Source organism: Nannobrachium achirus (genome assembly GCF_963921795.1).
Source record: "Nannobrachium achirus genome assembly, chromosome: 18".
NCBI classification, from domain to species: domain Eukaryota; kingdom Metazoa; phylum Chordata; class Actinopteri; order Myctophiformes; family Myctophidae; genus Nannobrachium; species Nannobrachium achirus.
The window spans coordinates 16,964,646-16,987,462 of record NC_137825.1 but is presented as its reverse complement, the minus strand read 5'-3'; the positions used below and the strand labels follow the sequence as shown (position 1 = coordinate 16,987,462).

At 41.2% G+C, this 22,817-nt stretch overlaps 1 protein-coding gene across 1 annotated transcript in view; it reads right to left on the bottom strand.

Annotated features, from left to right (window-relative positions):
* Positions 1–5,462: 5,462 nt before the first annotated feature.
* The window catches only part of LOC308302922 (zinc finger protein 385B-like), a gene marked incomplete at both ends in the record, with an annotated part of 78,649 nt that continues 61,294 nt past the window's right edge, over positions 5,463–22,817 (bottom strand). Inside the window, 6 exons of the mRNA XM_080747240.1 lie at positions 5,463–5,684; positions 7,329–7,427; positions 8,214–8,419; positions 8,995–9,348; positions 13,514–13,679; positions 20,656–20,763. Of these exons, the coding sequence (XP_080603366.1) occupies positions 5,463–5,684; positions 7,329–7,427; positions 8,214–8,419; positions 8,995–9,348; positions 13,514–13,679; positions 20,656–20,763 (1,155 nt within the window). The remainder of the gene's footprint in view (positions 5,685–7,328; positions 7,428–8,213; positions 8,420–8,994; positions 9,349–13,513; positions 13,680–20,655; positions 20,764–22,817) is intronic.

The window sequence follows — 22,817 nt, the reverse complement described above, 5'->3', positions numbered from 1 at the left end:
AGCAACACTGAGAGCAGACTGAGTGGTTGCATCACAGCCTTGCATGCATGGCAACTGTACTTCCCTCAATTGTATGGACAGTGGACAGCGTTTGCTGTTGTTTTCTCTACCTTTCTGAATGTAAAGCACTTTGAACTGTCTGAAATGTGCTCTATAAATAAAGATTATTATAATTACCATAATGCAAAGTTTCATGCATGTATGTGTTAGGGGCAGAAGAATATAAAACTGCAATATTCGTTGGCTCATAAAAAAAACAAAGTTCATGTGTAGTTTTTTGCACATTGTGCAAAAATCCCAGGAGGAAATAGATCAAAATGTTTTCATATAACTGTGATGGTTGTTCCTCATGAGGAGACGCATAGTTTGGGTCCTAAAGGGGATAAAATGCTCATTTCGTGCAAATCAGTCTAAAAGCATCAAATTATGCACAGATGTAGCCCAGGGCATGCTCTAATGATTTAGCTAGGGCGCCCGAGTCGGTGACCTTCGGGGTCACCACAGCGGCCAAATCAAGTTGGGCTCCCATCGACCTCTATACAGGAGGAAAATACCCTGAAAAAATCTGCTTTAAGTAGGATGTGAGGGGTCTAACTAGGGGTTTGTCATGATTGCGAATCCATTGCAAGCATTTGTTTTGCACAAAAAATCATTCCTTGGGCTACAAATGGCCCCACAAAACACCCACAAAACTGTGAAAAGTGATGACTCATCACTAAACCATCGTTCTGTGGGGCCATTTGTAGCCCAAAGAATGTTTTTAGTGCAAAACAAATGCTTGCAATGGATTCAGAATCATGACAAACCCCTAGTTAGACCCCTCACATCCTACTTAAAGTAGATTTCTTTCTGGGTATTTTCCTTCTGTATAGAAAGTCGATGGGAGCCCAACTTGATTTGGCCGCTGTGGCAACCCCGAAGGTCGCCGACTCGGGCGCCCTAGCTAAATCATTAGAGCATGCCCTAGGCTACATCTGTGCAAAATGCGGCACTTTTAGAATGATTTGCACGAAATGACCATTTTCTCCCCTTAAGGCCCCGAACTAGCAAAGGTTTTATGGCTGTAGGTGAGCTATGCCTGTTCAAAGTTTAAATTTTTCAATTGATTGCTACAGCACCACCCTTTGGCTTGTGAGTTTCGTGTCTTCACCTTAGCCCTCTACCATATTGCAGCTTTGTAATGAAATATGAAATAAAATATGATAATATAATTCAAGTGGGAGATCTAAAGGTCTGAGGTCAAAAGTCAGAGTGGGAAAGTTGTTCGGCATGAGGAAACGCATATGTGTATCAACATTTCATGGCTTTAGGTCAAACAGGGCATGTGTTATACCTGTTCAAAGTTTTGCATTCAATTGATCGCTATAGCGCCACCCTTAGGCTAATGGTTGTGGGCTTTGAGTCATGATAACTTGACATAGCCTTCTAAAATATTGCTGAGTTTCGTAAAAACTAAGATAATATGGCGAGTATGTGTAAAACGGCATAAGAATAATAAAAGGTATAGAACAACAAGAAGGGACTATATGCCCTAAGGCCTTGGCCCCTTATGGTATATTAGAAGCAGATGTTAGATGGTGCCTCTGTATAGTTACATCATCCTGTGGTTGTTAATTAAAATATTGTTGAAATGAAATGATCTACAGCAAGGTTAAAATATTGGTCAAGATCCTACACAAATAACTTGTAAATTGATTCCATTGACATGCTTTTACTGTATTCAAACTCAGCAGCTTAACTTTAACAGAATGATAATGATGCTGAGGTTGACAAATGTGTCCAATAGATCTAATAGTAATAACAGTGATATACTCACAGAGGAGCACGTATGGCAGAGTGGGCCCCATCCTCTGCTGTGATGAATGTCTCTGCTCAGTCTCTGCTCAGAATAACCTTTCTATTTCTTACACAGTGAAGATAGGGAAGTGACAAGAGAGAAGAAAGAGAAGTGGTGTTTTCCCTGATGCATTGTCATCATGAGAAAGTAACGATGAGCCAAGTGAGGGTTCTGCCTTTAAAAACATACATGTAAATGGGTGTCAGTGCAATATAGATTATTCCCATTGTCCGCCAGACATTTACAAAAAGCTGTTCTGTTCCTATATACTGTATATTATACACTGTAAATATCTTCATTTTATAGATAATCGCTAATAACTGTGGAATATGTAATGTTTCAGGTTGTTGAATCTAAAAATGATGTCCCCCAAAAATATGAAAGCAACAGAAATATATTTTTAAACACAAGGGAGTGGGTTCTAGCTGATGTAGCCTACAGTACTGCATGTATTTAGGATTCAAAATGCATGTTCAATGTTGAAGACAGACTTGATCTCATTGAAAAATAAAACATTAGTGATTAGTGCTCAGTGTACTCAAAGTGTCTAATCTAAATGAAAGAAAGAAACGGTCAAGTGAAAAAAGAAATATTTTATAAGGTCATAATATTCAACAATACCCTTTTCTTATAACAAATAAATTACATTATTGCAATGGATGTACAGTTAAGCTAGTCATGAATTTCAACACATTACACTTAAAAAAAACCTACTTTAAAATATGTATTGCTAGGATGACCAACAGTGTCAGGTGGAACAAGGGCGCTCCTTGTGTTGGGTTGCTGAACTGAAAGACATACCTTGTATATATTCTTTTCATCCCAACCATATCAGAGGCAGAGTTATAAAACCTTGAGTGAACACCGGAGCCCATTCATTTCAATGAAGTTGCTCACCCAGCGCATACTCCCCTTTTACCTGGTTCTTCCGTGTTTAGGCCATGACGTTGTGGGGTCCTACTGTATCACATGCACAGTAGTGTCCTTTATATGCGTCTACGTCAGGGGTCTTCAATGTTTTCAGGCCAAGGACCCCTTAGTTGAGAGAGAGATGAAGCAGGGACCCCCACAACCTTTTCATTGAAGACCCCTGGTCTACGTCATGAACTACCTCTGTGTGCAGGCCTGTGAGTCAAGCTCATTGGTCTAAAACCCTTATGCCTCGTTCTTGCAGTGGGCACCAGCTGTGGTCAAGTTCCGTACCAGAGTCTGCCAACGGGGGATAGCCGCTTCATTTATTCCTCCCGGTTCTGAGGACTTGATTCCAACTCTGTAAATCTTAACTACTTAAATTAAGAACATCAAAACATGAATTTAAGAACATACTGATACTTAATACTGATCATTTAGCTTCATGGGAGAAAAAAAAAACATTAGCATCCTGGCACTTCATATTGCACTTACACAGTATATCAGGTTCAGCACAGCCTTCATTGGCACACGTCACCAACATCAGAGAGTTTGTCATTAAAGCCAATGTGCTGACTTACAGCTCTGGGTCAAAGAAAAGCTGAAAGATGCACATTTGGTGTCTGTTTCTATGGTGTTTCTGTGTGCCAGCACAAAGTTAAGACTAGGAAATGCACTGCTAGTACACAGTACCACAAGTAACATTAACTGCCTTCAACTGCTTTTATGTCAATTGTCTCCTGTGAAAAAGGTCCTTTCTCAACAATGGTTCTCAACAATGGTCTTGGGTAACCAGAATATAGAATATGGTTTTCATTGTAGCCGTTTATTCAGGGACTTGCTTAGCCCAGAGTCAAGACTAGGAAACTTTTATTAAGTACTGTACCTGTCTGTGCAAAAGTACCAATTGGAGCAAAGTTGAGAACCAGTGTGCTTGGATGTGTTTCACTTAAACTGGTTGATTGTCACTGTACACACAGAGAGGAAATAGAGACAGTAAAATCCATCGTTCATGTTGGAAAAAAACGCATCAAAACATAATTAACGTACATACAGTATAGCTGCCAAGATGCAATCACGTTAATCCACACTTGAACGTTATACATCTTCCTAGAGATTAGGACTTGAAGTCAACATCGTCATTATAAATAAGCTTTTTGTGAAAAGTAAAACAGAAGATGTAATCAGGGGCACAGTTAAGAAACCCTGTGCTCCCTGGCCCCCTAATAATACAATTCTAAATAGAGTTACACCACTACCACCTTTTCATGACCAGTACTGTACCTGTACCAGTACTTTATATATGATATCTTTTTGCTTTATTATATTTTTTATAATATTGCTATTTATCTCTTTTGTTTTTGCATTCTAGCTTAAGAACCTTGGAGAAAGCTCTTAACACATCGGCTGCACAAAAGGTGGCGCCAGAGCCCCAGCTAAGTGCCCAGAGCCACTCTATTGACCTCCATAGAAGAATACAAGGCCCTGTTGCGTCAATGCATGCGTGATGACGTCACTTGGTCACATGAGCGCAGACAGGATGTTATTGTGTAACTTACTGTATGGGCCAGTGTTGATCATAGCTGTTCATTGCAGATCAAAATGTGGACATTTTGCCGCACGCGGCCACAGTTTTAGCCATAAAACAAACATCAGAGATAAAGGGCGTTAAAGATGGGGAAATGCATTGGAGTATACGGAGAAAAACGGCCGCGCGATGCTCTCAGCGTCGACTCGAAGCGACTAGCGGCTAATGGGCTACATCCAGGCGCAGCCCCAACGTAACGGTGAGATTTAAAGTTAATACTGTATATAGTAAACACGTCAACGCGTCGTGGGCCTCCTGGGATATCAAAGAGATTGGCGTGTAGACACCTCGTGGGCACCCGCTGTGTTAATCTATACATATATTATTTATGATTTAATTGTACACTGACCAGGATTTCCCCCATGAATGAACAAACTAATATCCTAAGATGATGAAACTCAGTTATTACCAATTACAACACACCCACCCCTCTTTGTGAGTTTTTTTGTTTTGTTTTTGTTTTACAGGTAAGGTAACAAGTGGCAGACTGCTACTTTAAAACATGAAGAACTGTCTGAACAAAAACGTAAGTAGGTAAATGTTGATGGGGAACCAGTTCTCGCCATTGGTGGGCTTCACTGATGCAGAGTACAAGTACTTTAACCTGGTGCCGCTGCTGTGTTCCAGGGCTCCTTTCAGCTTGCAACTTATGGAGAATGCCACTGGACAGACCTAAAAACAGATAGGATTTTGGCAACAGACATGAACACAGACCTAGTGCATTGATCTAATGTAGTCTTATCAATAGAACAGGAAACAAAAAAAAGTTCTAGTTGTCTTTATGGCTCCAGAAGTGTCCAGGCCACAGGGAGCTGCACTCAACAGCTACCGAGAAGAAACGCTGAGCCAGGAAGCAGGAACCTTCCGTTGTGATGCTGAGATGTTGTAGTCAGCACTGGGACGCAGTGCACACCAGGGGCTATTATATACTGTACCTGAGCCAGCCAAACTGGACCTGCTGCTATCACTGTCACTGCATAGTGTTCCTGTGTCACTCATACTTTAGTTTGACCTTCCCCGGGCAAGAGCAGGCTCAGCTTTTTGGACAGGAACCGTGCCAAGGTTAAAGGTTTTTAGATGTCCTCCTAGCCCAGGCTACAACGCGCGATAGCTGGGCTGGGCTCTCTGCTAGTAGGGAGAAAAGATGATGGGAGCATGCGTGGCCCTCAGGGGACCCGGAGCAGGCCTAAAGAGCGCGGGACTGAGCAGGGGTCCCTGGAAGAAGCCCGGCGGGATCCGTAGAGCCAGCGGTCCGGAGGCCATGGTGCACAGGGTGGCTGGGTTGAGGCCACTGGCCAGGAAGCCCGCTGGCAAGACCTTGGCCAAATGCTTCTGTAGGGCCAGTTTGGTCTGCACGGAGAGATGCAAAACAGACACCAGCTCTAAACCTTAGAAGATACAGTAATCCTACAACAATATTTCTGTTCATGCAGGGGCGTCACAAGGGGGGGGGGGAAGGTGGGACTGAGTTACTAGGGCCCAATGTGGAGGGAGGGGCCTTAATTATTTTATACTTTAGCTATTGAAAAATAGCAGATCTAGAAGCTCACAACGCGGCACCGAGTGCTGCACTGCAAGCTTGTAGATCTGCTATTTTTGAATTTGTGCAAATCTTTGAATATATGTATTTTTTAAGCAAACATTTGTAACTCAAATTTTGCTTCTGAGGGGTCCCTGGAACTAAATATGTTGAGATGGGGGTCTATGGCCAAATACATTTTTGGGGTCCTTCACATGCAAAAGTTTGAGCAACACTGACATAGAAACACAAAAAAAAAAACGTTAGAAGGATTTGAAATATTCAAAGACTTGCACAAATTTTCACATTTCTTAAAAAAGGCACTCTGTGCCGCGCTGTGATCTTGTATATCTGCTATTTTTCAATAGTTAAAGCACAAAATAATCCAGTGAATCCTTGTACCCAGGGCCACTTGGTGCGACACCCCTGGTTCATGTCAACCTGTCAACCAGTTGTACACAGTATGATTTGTGACTCAAGGGAGGAGTCCTCACAATAGCCACTACTGAGTAATTACTCCTCAATTAACTGCATGTCCTGACTTCATCAGACACTCATTTCAGTCCATAGCTTTGATGCATCCAAGCTGTTTATTTTCATTTTCTAGATTCCAAAAGGATGATGTTGGCTGCCTGTTCACAATTCCTGGCTCTGGTCTTGAACAAACCGATATTGACATATCAAACTGGTATTGATAAAACAAACATGTGACTGATACAACACACTGCTCTTCTTGACACAACCAGCTGGTGTTGATTCAAAACCCAGAAGGGGATGCCAACAGCACGAGTGAGAGTAGAGTAGCTTAACATTTACAGAAACAAGCAGTTTGAACCTGCAATCCATCATTGTTTTTAGTGGATACAATGTTAATTGCTAGTATGGTAGAGTATCTTAATACTGGTACAGTAATGTATAATGAACACAATGATTTGGTCTCTCTGCGCTTCCATTGAGAAATGTAGTGGTGAGGTAGGACACCTACTGGTTGACAAGTGGTACTACCGGTAGGTCAAAATTCAATTTGTCACTTGAGCAAGCAAGTTTGCTCAAAAGACTTGAATCCTGAGTATGACATGAAAGTTATGTTTTGCAGCATACAATCTGGGCTGCAGCAGTAAATTAATGCACTATGTATTTGGTACCATAGAGCAAGATTAAACTTCTCACTGATCCTTAGGGGAACCTGCAACTACTCTCCCACAGCAATTCTGTGGGTATTATGTGATTTAGGGAGCTTGGTAGTGATGGGACATGTTATGAGCGTGTATAGATCAGATATTTTCTGTGCTGAAAAGATTTGAAAAGATTAGATTTTTTTCGCCTATAATGGATGACCAAAAGGTTGAAAGTTATTGGTCAGAATGTATTTAATGTATTGATTGTGTGTGTGTGTGTGTGTGTGTGTGTGTGTGTGTGTGTGTGTGTGTGTGTGTGTGTGTGTGTGTGTGTGTGTGTGTGTGTCGTGCTCTCACCGCTAACATAGAGCAGGGCTGGACTTTATTAAAGGGGCTGAACTTTGGCTTGACCGGCTTCCCAGCCAAACGTTCTTTGTGCCTCCTGCTGTTCATGTGCTGGAAGAGACAGCAAGCAGAGATGGAGTCAGTAAACTGGGGAGGAGGACAACTGTGAATGACAAAACAGTAGCATCAACCGAGTGGAGCGAGCTGGTAGAGTAGAAATGAAAATGTTTGTTCTTAGTTCGTTTAGCCATGTCGGGCCTCCACAATAAGATAATACTGCGTTTAAAGGTCACAGGAAAAGCACAAGCACATTTATACTAGAACTTCTCTCTTAACCACATGAAAATAGGCCTACAAGCTCACAATGCATAGCTTGTGGATCAGCCTTTTCCACTATTTGAAGTCCAACAAAGTACATACAGTAGTGCAGTAGGTTATATACCTTAGCATACACAAACCAAAAGTGATGCAAAAATATAGAATAAAAAGACAAACTGAGCCCTACTCACAGTGCTAAAAAAGATTGTGGCTGTGCAGTGTGCATAGGTCTTAAAAATAAGGCTAGCAAATTGGCAGTTTGAAAACAACTTTTAGGGCTATATTTTGATTGTCTTAAGTACCAGCTCTTATGCCTTAACTTAAAGGCCTGTCCATACTGTTTCCGACCACCAAACTTTTCGTCTGAGAGTTCCGACTTTCCGTGCAGCTTTCCGAACTTGAACTTGGGTTAATCTTTTCAGAAGATGCGAGTGACGTCAATTTGTAGTTGAACCGGACCTTTCCGACAAAAGGTTTGGACAGGCTTTTAAGAGCTGGTACTTAAGACAATCAAAATAGAGTTAGTGTCTTCATTCTTGTGTGCCTTAACTGGGGGAAATGAGGGGACTTCCTGCCTACCTGTTTGAGCTGTGTCTCAGAGTTGACGGACAGCTGGCACAGCTCACAGTGGAACGCCTGGCTGGGCGTCCCCGCCCCCAACGCTCTGCTCTTGTTAGCCATTGGCTGCTTCGTCCGGTGGGCGGGCCGGGGTGATGATGACACCTTGGACCTGCGTCGCGACTGGCTGCCATTCTGTCCTTCCAGCATTTGTTTGTGCCTTGAACCTAGGTCCAGCAATCAGATGGGAAATACAATTGATCGTCATCATTTACTTTTTCCCCTTTTTTTTCAGGACATGCGATTTATACCTATACAGATTGTGTCAAATTATTTTGGGAGGGTCCCCAGATGATTAACTTAATGTGCAACATTGTTTTCTCACTCAAGAGTAAACAAACCAACATACCGTTTAAGTGTATACTATAGAGGGTATCTGCACATTTCTCAAGTGACAATTTAAGGACTTTTTAATACCTCTAAAATGAAAAATTGGCCAAACAAACATTGGCCAAATTGTCAAATATTAGAGTCAGAAATTGTGAAAATAGCCGATCTACATGCTCACAACGCGAGACGTTGTGAGCATGTATAGATCGGCTATTTTCACAATAGAACCGTGTTATACACAACATGTAAAGATTCAATTCTTAGTGCTCGTCAGGATGAGTTAAGATATGAATATTTTGGGGGTCGTGACCTGAAAAGGTTGAGAACCACTGTTGTAGAGCAGCTATTTTCACTGTTAGTCTTTCCTATACAAATTGAACCCTGCCTGCTTTGACCCTTTAGAGACACGTACCACTGTAGTGAGCTTCCAGCTGGGAGCTGGAGTTGACTGTCACCTTGCACACTGGACAGTGGAGGCGCTGTTTAGCTGAGCTCTTCTTAGCCTCCTCTCCTTCCTCGGCCACTTCCTCTTGACCTCCCGGGACTGTGCCTTTGGGGTCGGAGCTCGGGGCCGGGCCATGGGTGGCAGAGCCCTCCACGGGCACGCTGTCCGACTTTAGGTCGGAGAGCTGGCAATCAGGAGATTCCTGTGAGGACAGCGTGGGCGAGAGGACGGAGGTTGCATCCACAGCCGAGCTCTGTGAGACGGGAGCACCCTGTATGTCTTCCCCTCTGATCTGGGTGGGATCTGGAGTGGTGGTTAGGCCTGGGTACAAACACACAAAACAATAGTGCAGTTAAAGGTGCTGTACAGTAAGTGAATATTATTTTGTTCAAATAAATGTTAAATAGTTTCGATCATTGCAATCATTGCTACAGAATGTTTGTTCAATAATTCAGTGCATCTCATCTCACCGTCTCTCCAGTTCAAAAAATAAAATAAAATAAAAAGAAAGGATAACAATTTTCATCCAATCAGGAGAGGTAACTGATGAAATAGAGCTCTCATTGAAAAAATAAAAAAAATAAAAAACTGACCATTAACTTTAATATGTCCATGAAGTCTGTTCAGGCAGCCACAAACCATTGAATGGTCTTGTTGTGAGCTACTAAATGCTTTTCAATTAATCCATGCTTTAAGTTGAATTATGCCTGCTCGCCACCCTGGAGACTCAAATCCTTTGCGTTGCACGGATGTTCCAAAAAAACACAGCTGGCAGCGTTTGGGAGTGAAGCTGTGCAGGGAGGCAGCTCTTTGTTGCTGCATTTGCGACTCCTACTGGTCACTTAAGAGAACATACTGTAACAGTGCATAACCTACTTTACTGATGTTCAACATAATTGTGCATACATTTCCGTATTTTGCAAAGAGAACATTGGGCTTTTTTCTCCCACAATAAGTACAGTATATAATCTTCTCTGGTCACCCACTGTGCACACAATCTTCTCTGGTCACCCACTGTGCACACAATGTAAAAAAGAAAAGAAATGCACAGTGGGTTTGTGCAGTCGCGATATGCAAGGTGTCATGTGCTAGTGTGCGTGATGTTGAGGGGTGGGGGTGTGTGTGTGTGTGTGTGTGTGTGTGTGTGTGTGTGTGTGTGTGTGTGTGTGTGTGTGTGTGTGTGTGTGTACACAGTATGCTCTACTGTGTGCATATACTGCCTCTACACATCGGCCGTCTCTACATGCATTCAGATAACAGTGTTTACATGACCATTTCAATAACCAGTTGTGTATATTACTGCTTTATTCGGCGGTAAAAAATATTGTGCATGTTAACACAGTAAATGGCTCAATGCTCGCTGTGTCCTTCCGTCCGTTTCTGACCGTCCTTTCCTTTCCCTCGTCTTCTGTGCCAGCTCCCCAAGTCTCCATCAATCAACTACCATGGCAACCAACACATGTAACAAACCTGTCATTATGTGGTGGGGTGGAATTGATGGGCGCTGAAAGCAGCCAAGAGAAGAATCAATGATGAAAGACGGAGAGAGCAGGTCATCATATGAGAATTGGTTCACAACAATATTTTCTCACAGTGTGTGTAGCAGACCAGCAGCATGACAAAAGACCAGGTGGAAAATCAAGCCCTACTTCATATAGTCCCAGTTTAATCATTCTTCATTTATCCTTTAAATATGAGGAGGTTTCTGTGACGTGACCAACGATGAACATGAAGCACTTTCATTTAACGAATACAACTTTAAATCCCACAGATAACTACCCCAATTGAAAGAAAACACTGACTGGATAGACACTTGTTATCCAGTCAGTGTGTTAAACTGTCATTACATAATTTACTTTATATTGTCAGTAGATTATGACATTATGGGACAGTGTGGAACAGCATTTCCTTCATAAAGCAAACACACGTTATGAGCCTGTTATCTAAACCCAAACTAAGTGACTACACACTGTAGTACGTAGTAAAACCCTCAGTGTTAAAGATCCTGTGAGTGTGAACATTTACCGAAATGGACCATAAAGGATAGCATGCTTGACTGATTCAATTTATATTACTTTACTTCATTACTCAGCAAACCCAATGCGCAGCCTCACTGGATTTTCCGAACGACACCGCACCGAATAAACTAACGACGACATGGCACACCAGTGCGTTGAGGGCGCATTTCCGAACGCACCCCAAGTCATCTGCATGACACTACAATCACCCTGCACCAAATGCCAGATCATTGCTCCATTCACAATTTGTCAATTTGCCCAATCACTGTGCCAATCAATGTGCCAGTTTGTTTGTTGGCTTGCATGTCTGCCAGTTAGTGTCCTGGTCTTCAGGAGTACCTGCCTGCTTGTGTGCCTCGTCAGTCCACCAAGCCCACAGCCAGCTCTTTTATTCAAGTTCTCTCTGCCAAAACAACACCTGAATACCGTATCCACTTACCTGAGCCAAGACCTGCCTGCCACTGTCTCTAACCCCTGCCTGGTTTTAATAAATATTTCCACCTACAGTACCTTGCTTGTCAATTTCTGCATTGGTTTTTTGCCTTAATTTGTGCCAATTGCTCACTGATATTTCCCTTGTAAACCTTAATGCCTATGCTTACATACACAGGGCAAACCAATATATAGTAGACTATACTAATCATATTTGGGAAACTCGTTATGTTTTTGTGCTGTGCATGTAAACAGCATATTGCTTATAATAACTTATATACTGTAATCTATATATAATAACTGCAATAAAGTATGTAAACAAAGTTATTCAATGTATTGTTGGCTTTCTGCTTGACAAGCCTGGCTCTGTAGATACAAACAATTAGCCATGACAAATAAATATCATCGAGAGACAGATTACGCACGTAACGCACCAATTGCTGTATCACTTGGCTTCATTATTGACTGCAAACAGATGAACAGCCAACAACAGGACTGATTTGGTTAATTGTCAAAAGCATCAAAAACATTCAAACTACTTAGCACTGTATGCTCCTTGTGTAGTAGTAGCTACATTACCTTACAGTTACAGGGATGTAGCTAGGCAAACTCCAGTGATGAAAAGAGAGACTCTGCTCTCTCCAGTTGACCAATTTCCTTTACAACAATGGCATGTAATGGAGCCCTCATTATTTCCAGGAAGTTAGCACTTAACAGCAAACACTGGCAGCATAGAGGAGTTCCAGCAGAACAGACCATTCGTGATGCACTTTTAAAGAGGTAAGATGTTTAAAGAATAAGAATGTATATTATCAACTGATTAAATGTAACATCTACAGCAGTGGTCTTCAACAGGGGGTCCATTTTTGGCAAAGAGCTTTGGTGTAGAGGGGAAAAAGAGCAGACTAAGTTCAGAGTGAAAGGTCACGTTTATTAAGTATTGACGGTTCAAGTAGTTAAATATCTGAAAACACAAATTGACATGATTCCAAAATACACTGATGATTGAGCTGTCAAAAGATGAAACTATATGTAATCTATTAATAGGTTGTGGGGGTCCCTGCTTCATCTCTCTCTCGACTAAGGGGTCCTTGGCCTGAAAACGTTGAAGACCCCTGATCTACAGTATCTGAGGTTTAGCGCGGATCACGTGACAATCAAGTCTATTCCCACGACATGTGGACAGATAATGTAAACGTAACCCATGAGAGGTTTGACCAGAGAGAGAGAACCGTGTCAAGACATGAGCGAGAGAGAGACAGCTTTGGAAACATTGAAGGAGGTCCGGCTACAACAGCATCCTTCTTCAAATAGCTCCGTTATTCACTCACGTTCATTCGGCAGTAATTATCCTTAAGACAGACTCGATGAATAGTGCGACAGGTAATACCTCGCAATTAAGCAGCTGAGTGGCAGCAATGCTATAAAATCATCAGTGTTAATTCATCCATTGGGAACTCTGAGAATGTACAAAATGAAACCAAATATACCCTTTGGTAACCACTCTCAGGGTTGAATTAACACTATTAATAGAATTTTACAGTGCACCAACTCGGAGTTCTTATGGCTAATTACTCAGAGGAAGATTAAAGGATGCTCCCGACAAAAACAAACACAAACCAAAGAGGTAAACACAGAATGAATGGGGAAAAAAAGAAATTCTCTCTTCTACTCCCTTTTTTCTTTTTTACTTTTGGGAACTTTGCTGACTTAATATATTTTTTTGTTTTGTTAATTAGGATACATTGTTATGCCTATGTGGTGAGTTGAGTGGGATCTAAAGATCCAGGAAGGAAGGGTATGGGGATTGTTGGATGTCGTCTTGTCTGTCAGTGTTTTTCTTTGAAGCTAACTGCTCCACTCTTGTGCAACTATTTTGCGTTATGTTGTCTCGTACCTGTATTGTATTGTAATCTTTTAGAAAAAGAAACAAAGGAAGCATGTATTGTATCTGCCTAACTTCCCTATTATCTATTGTTGAAAGCTGAATAAAAAAACATTTATAAAAAAAAGAAGAAAAAAATATATATTTATACCCGTTGCGTCTTCCAGATGCGTGTCCGTCGGCGGCGCTCTCTCTCTCTCCCTGTCTTTCCCAGTGGACGAGGGACGCGGGACGTTCCTCTGTCTTCTCCTCTGGGTGTCCAGGGCCCTCAGCTTGCGAGCGTGTTTGTGGCCCTTGTAATGGGCCTCCGCCTGGGTCTGGCCAGCCCACAACACCCGCACACGCACACGGGACAGGAATGCACACATGCATGGATATGTACAGTACACACACATGGGTGAGCGAGGGCCACGCAACACATACATACATACATACATACACAAAGACATACACAAAAAAAAAGCAAAGATGTCAATATCCACCACACTGAAATCTCTAAGTCACTCAAGCACAACAAGGAGATCAATAACTACATGGGTATTGTAATTTTCTGCCGTCTGCTTCAGGATCACACTGTACATGGAATCAATATGGTGGAAAAATGCAGCACAAGGGGTGGCTGGAACAAGAGAGCATGTTTTCCACGGTGAATTCCATGAGGTGCCAACGATACACGTTTCAATGGACTTGACCCCGCTATATGTGAGGTTATCTCCATTTTAAGAGTTCCAGCGCCACAGATGGCTGAGCAGCATCAAGTCGGGTTTGATGCTCTTGTGCTTCTGTGGCCAGAATGATGCGATCATGCACTTGACCCCCAGAGGGTGAGGGTGGGTTGTGTGTGTGTGTGTGTGTGTGTGTGTGTGTGTGTGTGTGTGTGTGTGTGTGTGTGTGTGTGTGTGTGTATAACTGTGTATGCGGGGGGAGGGGGAGTGGGGTAGGGTGCACATTATCATCATCATCTTCATCATCACAGCAGTGGTCGAGTGAACATCGGTTTGACTTGTGGCGTCTCGCGGCCGTGCAGCCCCCAGTCCTGTTGCACTTCCCCCCCTGCACAAAATGCTATGTGGCCTCATTTGATTACTTTTCAAAACTTGAGCCTTGCGTTGCGAGGCGTTGTGAGCATGTAGATGAGCTATTTTCACAATTTCTGCCTCTAATATTTGACATGTTGGCCAATGTTTAATTTCTCATTTTAGAGGTATTAAAAAGTCCTTAAATTGCCACTTTAGAAATGTTTAGATACCCTCTATACACCTAAACTTTATTTGTTTACTGTTGAGTGAGAAAACAATGTTGCACATTAAGTTAATCATCTGGGGACCCCCCCAAATAATGTGGGGACCCCTCTGGGAGGTCCCAACCCACAGGTTGATAACCACTGTCTTAGAGCAGTGGTTTTCGAACGTTTTCATGTCAAGGACCCTCCAAATCGATATGTATTTGGCCGCGGACCACCATCTGAAATGGTTTTGTGCCAGGGACCCCCAGAAGAGAAGATTTACTGTATGTTATAAAAAGCTAAATCATTAAAATAAAGTTAAGGAGATATCCATCCAACGCTAAGGACCAGTCAGAGCTAGGCACTATCCAATTTATTCGCGTTTACAGACTCACTTCCAAAATCCTGTTTTTATACATTAAAACCCTGGTGGTTTCTTGCACTCTGCATATCTAAAAAAAAAAAAAGCTTTCATATGAATTTTTATAACACAAATCTGGTTTTCAGATCAGCACTCACTGAAACTACCAACCTCTGCCCTTCAGATGATAACAAACCCTGGAACAGGCAGCCGGCAGCAGCTTCGTTGTTTGAATTGATTCACTTTGGCTGCCAGAGACATTGGTGCGTGTTCATCTTTTTGATAGACAAGGAAAGGGTGAGGGGGGTCGGCCGGCTTGTTTTGAAAGAAACCGGCTTGTTATTGTAGGCCCAGCCCCCCTTGTTTAGTGATAGACTGCAGATTCAAGTTATTACTTTGCCCTGCCCTCATTAATGCTGCAATGCTGTGTACGCATTGATGGAGATAACCGTGTTATTAACATATTCATGTTTTTATAGAATATGTTAAAGTAAGTTGCCTACATATTAGGTCTGGGAGTGATTGCTTTATAGAACACTGAACAAGACATGGAACAAGAATTGGTTAGCTTCAGGAATAAAGCATGGCCTGAGTGAGAGCAGGAAATGTAACCTATACAGAGCTGCCAAGGGGTCATTTTTACAATAAGGCCCCCATTTCAAGTGTACATAATTCATGATGAGTTATTATTGTATGAATTTTCAGGCATGTACTGTACATGTTACAACCCAGGTCTGATTCAGGCCTTTTTTGCGTGTGTCAATTTTGAATGAGTAGTTCACTCAAAGAAGTACCTTATTTTCTATCAGTTACGCACCCCATGAAGCATTGAATTGATGCAGTTAGTTTTTTAGTTTTTTGTTTTTTTATTTGTCTTTTTGCAATAATTTGATGACTGGCAGAGTCTCCTACTGGAGACAGACAACCAAAAATCAATCAAATTATTGACTTAGGAACGTGTCAAAAACAATTGATAACTGATAGAATCTTTTGGGGTGAACTACTCCTTTAACTTTACTTTAGTACTAATAAACAAAGTTATTAAATAAATGTAATTGTGGTTTGTAATGTGAGCAGAAACGTCAGGGGCCACACGTAGTAACTACATACACATTTCTTATTGGCATACAAGTGCCATCTAATCTATAAATAGATGGGTTTCCTTTTTCTCTCACTGTGAAATATTAACCCCCCTCCCCTTCCCGCGCTTCCGCTGTCAGAGGCTACAACCGCCTATGACAAGATTAGAGTAGCATGAGCAAGAAACAAACTGTACACACAGCAGGTGTGCCGTGATGGAGCAAAGATACAAACAGGATATCTCCAGGCAAAATATCTGCACAATCAAAGACGTTCTGTTCATGAAAGAGAAAGGTGGGTTTGGAAGAGTCTTAAGATATAGCATACATTAAATTACAGCCTGACCAATGCAAGATGTTTGGGGCAGATGTAAATAGCTAAATGTAATTATGAATATTAAGCTTCAAATTATGAATGAACAAGCAAACAAGTAAATACAGAATACACAAATGAACCATGATTGTATTTAACCATTTAGTGTAAAAAAATGTAGTGTCAAAAAAGAAATGCTGATCTATATAATAAGCTCACAACACGTACAGTAGCATCGCAACTCATTGTGAGCTTGAAGATCGGCCATTTTTGAAACATTTTCCATGACATGCCCAAAATAGGGACAGCAGGATGAAAAGTGGTTAAAAATCAGGACACATCGACTGCATTGATTGCAGACACCGATGTTCTAAAAGAAAATCAAATAAAGCCTGATATATCGGCCACACCGATATATCGTCTGGGCTCAACCTAACATATCCGGCTAGTGTTAAAGCTGTTCCTACTCCCATTCCAGCTCTCAGGCATACAATTATAGCCCTGCTGTAGTATGCACATTCAAAACCATGGCATTTAAAGGTGATCTCTTAACAAAAATCATGTACAGTATGTGCATAGCGAGTGCTGGATCGACTCTCGAGTCTGCCCTTCAACACTTTGCCAAAAGCCCAGCCATCTGCGGACAGATATATAGGTCAAAGTGTGCGGCAGGGAAGACACAGGGGCCGGCCGACGGCCCCTTTAGCTACGTTGAATGTCAGCGAACATTAGCCATTCAGCACCAAAGAGTCAAGAGGGACAAATACCTTCCCAGTCTGCATACTACTATTACGACCTTTAGTATGCTAAAGTAGTATGCCTCCACGTTTACTATGTGCCAGCATAGTAACTTCAACAGAGAGTGAATGGTTCAGTATGTGGAGAAAAGGTGACCTCACACGGTGGGTAGCAGGCAAACGGTGGACACAGATCCCGGAATAAAGACACACCTGAGGATGTGACCGTTGAGAGAAACACCTCTCCAACTTGGATGACTTTGGTTCAAGCAGCAGCTGTATGCATGCGCACACTCCACGCCATTGGGCAGTAGGGCTGGGTGATATGAATTCAAGTCAATATCAGGATTATTTCAAACTTTTGCCTCCATTATGATTATTAAACTATTTAAAAAGATATATTAATAGTGAAATAGCAGATCTGCAAGCTCACAATGCATCGCGATTCGGCGTGTTGCTGCGAGTTTGTAGATTGGCTATTTTTGTACGCCATCATTGTACAACAAACTCAGACTCATCAATTTAGTTGATTATAAAATGTAATCGAATATTGGTTCTAAATATCGGTTTCGATATATTTTCAGTGAATTGATTGCCCAGCACTACACAGAAGCCCAGGCTGCACATACAGTACACAACGAGCTACAACTGTCCTCCACAAAACCAGAAGTCAGTTCAGTCACACCAGGTGTTCTGGGTATTGGATCGGGCGTACTACAGTACAGTGTCCTCTCCAGAGAATACAATTTCAGCAACTAGTCGGTAGTACTGGCGCCCCCTGCTGGGGAACGGTACCTGCCTGCAACCTGGCATCCATCTCCCGGACACAGTGCTGTCAGCTCAGCTGCAGTACACAGAGGAGAGGAGAATGGCAGTTAATATTGAAATAAAATGTATTTAGCCCCTCCCTGAGGGAAAACTGGGTATGGAGATTTCCAACCCCCCCCCCCCCCCCTTCTGCTTTTGTAATTGCTGTTATCCTATGTAAAGTACTATGTTCTATCTGTCTGTCTTTCAATGTTAAATGAGATACATAAAGTGGTTCCTGTGTAAATAAGCCGTGAAGCTTACTAGGATCTCCTTTTAGTTGACCTTGTACCAGTGATTTGTGGTGCTGTCATGAAACTGTACTTTTTTCTATTGAAAACTGCTAATAAACTCTTCAATCAATCAATCAAACAAACAAACAAAGTCTAAATAACTCTAGTCTCAAACAGGACAAAATGTACATTCTCTCTGCAAGGATAGTCATATTTATATATAATCCAGAATCCAGAATTTGTACATGTACAGCTTTACGCGCAACTGACATAGACAACACAGAGAAGTCTATAAAAAGTCTACAATATTTGCGAGCAAAATAACTCCTGAGTCCAAAGGACATTTAACTGTGACAAGAGAGAAAGAGACAAGGTGACACAGAGAGAAGGGCATTTGGGCTGATAAAACTGTTTAGTGTCAGGGCCCTGCCGTGTCTGCTGTTTAGAAGTTCACACAGAAATAAAAGAGTCATTGATATTCCACCAAGTTTCTCCAAACAATATAAATGTAAATAGGTATAAACCAAGGGAGGGAGATTAATGAAAATGAATCAGCAGGAGGAGATAAGGAGGAAAAACCAACAGGGCAAACTAGTTTCTGCTCAGAATCCAGCAGTCAGGTGGAAAATAAAGGCTGTGACGAATCACTTTGCTGGACTGAGAGGATTGTCTCGTTTCCTTTACTACATGGGTCTTCAACAAGGGGTCCGGGGTCCCTCAGAGTTACTAGAGGGGGCGGACCAAGTATAGAGGCAAAGGTCAAGTTTACTAAGTATTGAGGTTTTAAGTGGTTAAATGTCTGAAAAAACATGTTATACAAATTACATTATTACACAACACTGATGATAATGCTAAGTCTATGAAGCCATCTATGAAATCTATGAAAAAGCTTAATTTGCGACCTAATGTTATCTAGTGGGGAGGGTCCCCTGATCATCTCTCTCTCATCTAAGGGGTCCTTGGCCTGAAAAAATGTTGAAGGCTGTGCAAGGCTATGCAGGCCTACGCTGGGCCAACCCTCTCTAGTTCAATGATGGTCTCCAAAGTGGAGACAATCTTTTCTTTGTAAGAACGTTTTCTCAAAGATGTCTTAAATGGAAAAAAAGTTCAAAACAAACTTTAAATAGAATCTCCTCCTGATTGTACTATGACAGAACCACTGTAAGCTACTCCTGCCTTTCCAAAAGTAGCCGATCCGATTTTAGAATGTACAAAACAACAAAAATAATAATACCAACAAAAAGCTACTCGATAACAATAACAGGAGTGCTTGTAACCTAGTGCCTCCCTGCTTAGCGCTCAGCATCAGTCCCTGCGATATACTAGCGTGTTCGGGTGTACTTGCCTATCAAGCTGCCTCATGCTACAGAATCAGGAGATAGGCTCCTCCTTCTTGGCAAAAACATGTGTAAATACCTATAGTTTACCATTTAACACAACCGCTTACATGCTACATTGACCATTGATACGTGTAGGTTGGAGGATAAGTAGGTAGGTATGTAGACAGACAGACAGACAGACAGACAGACAGACAGACGGACGTTCTGTTGTGCCACGTACACTGTGTGAGTGAGTCCTATTACCCCAGTGGTAATTTATCCATAAATTATCCTTTTAAGCAGTATAGTCAGTGTGCAATCTTGGATGACATGATCACAAAGCCAGTCTTACATGTTACGGTAGTGCAAAAAACCCTTTGAAACCTTAATGGCTTTGGACATTAGATCAGTAGATTACAGACGGCTATAGGTCTGATAGTGCACATGACTCCGTTCTACAACCCTGTTGGTGTGTGTGAAGGTGTTTGTGAAGGTGTGTGAGTGTGTTATGTGGGTGCGCTGCTATTTAATCAAGCAGTAAGTGGACTCCTAATTATGGCCATTAAGACGTGGCATGTTAGAGTAGTCAAGTTTTAAGGACAGCAATTTTATGAATGACACTTTTTACCATTTGTAATCCTAATGCCCTAATGCACATTGTGAGACTGTACTGTAGATTGCCTATTTTCAGTGTGTGACACCGGCCCACGAATTATGAATAAATCAGATACAGTATAACCCTAGCCCCAACCCCTAATAGAGCATGGCTCCCTGAACCTGAACCCAGACACATATTTATAGTTAATGCTCTGGTATTGGTTCAGGTTGAAAATATGTGAAGTAAGTGTAAAAATAAATAGAAACAATACTAACTAACAACGGCCACTGTTGTCACTGACTACGGTGCAGTGTGTTCATGGGAAGAGAACTCAACGCATGACAAGCTCTCAGATATAAACACAACACAGCTGGAGTGAATGATGGACAAATTTGTCCTTGTGAAACATTAAACAGTTGAGTCCATATCATGAAGATGAAGAGCCAATACTAACAATCGTCAATGGCAAGACTGACATTTTGGTTACTATGCTGTTGCTGTCTTAGGACGCTGGGTTCGGACCAAAGTTTTAAATGCCTAATTCTATAGTTGTGGGTACATTTGGCCCTCATGAGTATAGTAATACAAGTACACAAACATATGTCAGGCAGAATGGCTTACGGTAGAGTTAAAGCGAAGGTGACAGATGTTACAGGAGATGATGGGTTTCTTCTTGGGTGGGGAGACACCAAATGTGTGGTTGATCACTGCTTTCTGCACCGGGTCCATCTGATGGACACACACACACACACACGATCAAACAACGAGACATCAAAGCAGAGTGATTATTAGTACAGTTCCATCTTGTATACAACATGTTTCATGTTCCGAATGTCACAGGCTCATGCAGGGGGTTGTCTTGTTCGTCCTAATCAGTTTTGATCAAAAGGATCCCAGACAATTCCAGTACGTATCGCGCAAATGTTGTTAACCAGCGGCAGGAAGCTTGGAGAATATAGTCAGAAAAAAGGCCTTCTATAAGCAGGTTAGAGGCATTTGGGGGTAAAAGTGGGGAACCAGGCTATTTTACATAATTCAAGGGTGCAGAATCTGAAAAACCTGGTTCCCAATCAAAATTTTGAGTTTTTGACCTTCTAATTTGCATAACAAAGTGGCTGCTGAATTGTACATTTTGAACTATTTATTCAAGCAATATTTCTCTTTCAAAAAACTTTTCATCATTTTATCATATAATCAGGCTTTTGTGAACACCCAGGACAGTTTTTGAGGTGCTTGAATCAGTTTAGATTTAGATATTTCATATTCATTTTTATCAGACACGCCCCTTCCTATACAAACCCATTGTAACTTTAAACTCCATTCTAACCATGATAGATTTAATGAAAACACCCATCCTTTTTTCTGGTGACTCCAGACGTCCTCCTAATACGTGAGCAGGTCTTGTTCTTTCGATAACTCCTTTCATTTATTTAAAAAAAATATTTTTGTATTTATTTATTTTTCATTTTCCCAAATAATTATTAAAAAGAAACTAAAAAAGTTATCGAAAAAACATTGCCTGTTCGTGTATTAGGAGGGCATCAGGAGTCACCAGAAAAAAGGATGGGTGTTTTCATTGAATCTATCATGGTTAAAATGTATTTGTATTTAAGTGAAATATCCCTTTTAAATAAAAATAAAACATTTTAACCATGATAGATTCAATTAAAACACCCATCCTTTTTTCTGGTGACTCCTGATGCCCTTCTAATATACGAACAGGCAGTGGTCTTTCGATAACCTTTTTAGTTTATTTTTTATAATTATTTGGGAAAATGAAAAAAATTAAATACAATTAAGAAATTATAAAAAATAAATGAAAAATGTTATTGACAAAACACAACCTGCTCATGTATTAGGAGGATGTCAGGAGTCACCAGAAAAAAGGACGGGTGTTTTCATTAAATCAATCATGGTTAAAATGGAGTTTGAAGTTACAATGGGTTTGTATAGGAAGGCGTGTCTGATAAAATGAATATCAAATATCTAAATCTAAACTGAATCAAACAACTCAAAAACTGTCCTGGGTGTTCCCAAAAGCTTGATTAGACGTTAAAATTACTAAGGGTTTTTTGAAAGTGAAATATCTCTTGAAGAAATAGTTTAAAATTGACAATTCGGCAGCTATTTTGTTATGCAAATTAGAAGGTCAAAAACTAAAATATTTGCTTGGGAACCATTTTTTTCAGATTCAGCACCCTTGAATTGTGTTAAATAGACTGGTTCCCAACTTTTACCCCCAAATGCCTCTAACAATCAAATTCTTCAGAAAAAACACTAGACTAATACAGAGATTCTGACCGATGGACTGACACAGGCCCACAGAAATGTCATAACGGAGAGATTACTGTTAATATAGTGTTTTTCTATAATGATTCAACATTATTAGCATAATTATGACCCAGGGCTCAGCATGATTTATTTTTATTTCAAAATGTCATTAGAGCATAAACCCTTGAGATGTATGGTCTTGTTTTCGAGGGGGTCCTCTATTGTTGTGAGGACCAGAATTCAGAGCAGGCTCCGTGGTAATTAAAACATTAACACAGTGGTTCTCAAACCTGGGGTCGGGACCCCAAGTGGAGTCCCCAAATTATTTTGTGGGGTCCCCAGATGATTAGCTTAATGTATTTTTTTTTCCTCACTCAATGGTAAACAAACCAACACACAACCCTAACCCTAACCCTAACTCTGCACATTTCTAAAGTGACAATTTAAGGACTTTCAAGACTTTCAGGACTTTCTAATACCAAACTGGCCAAACTGTCAAATATTAAGTAAGC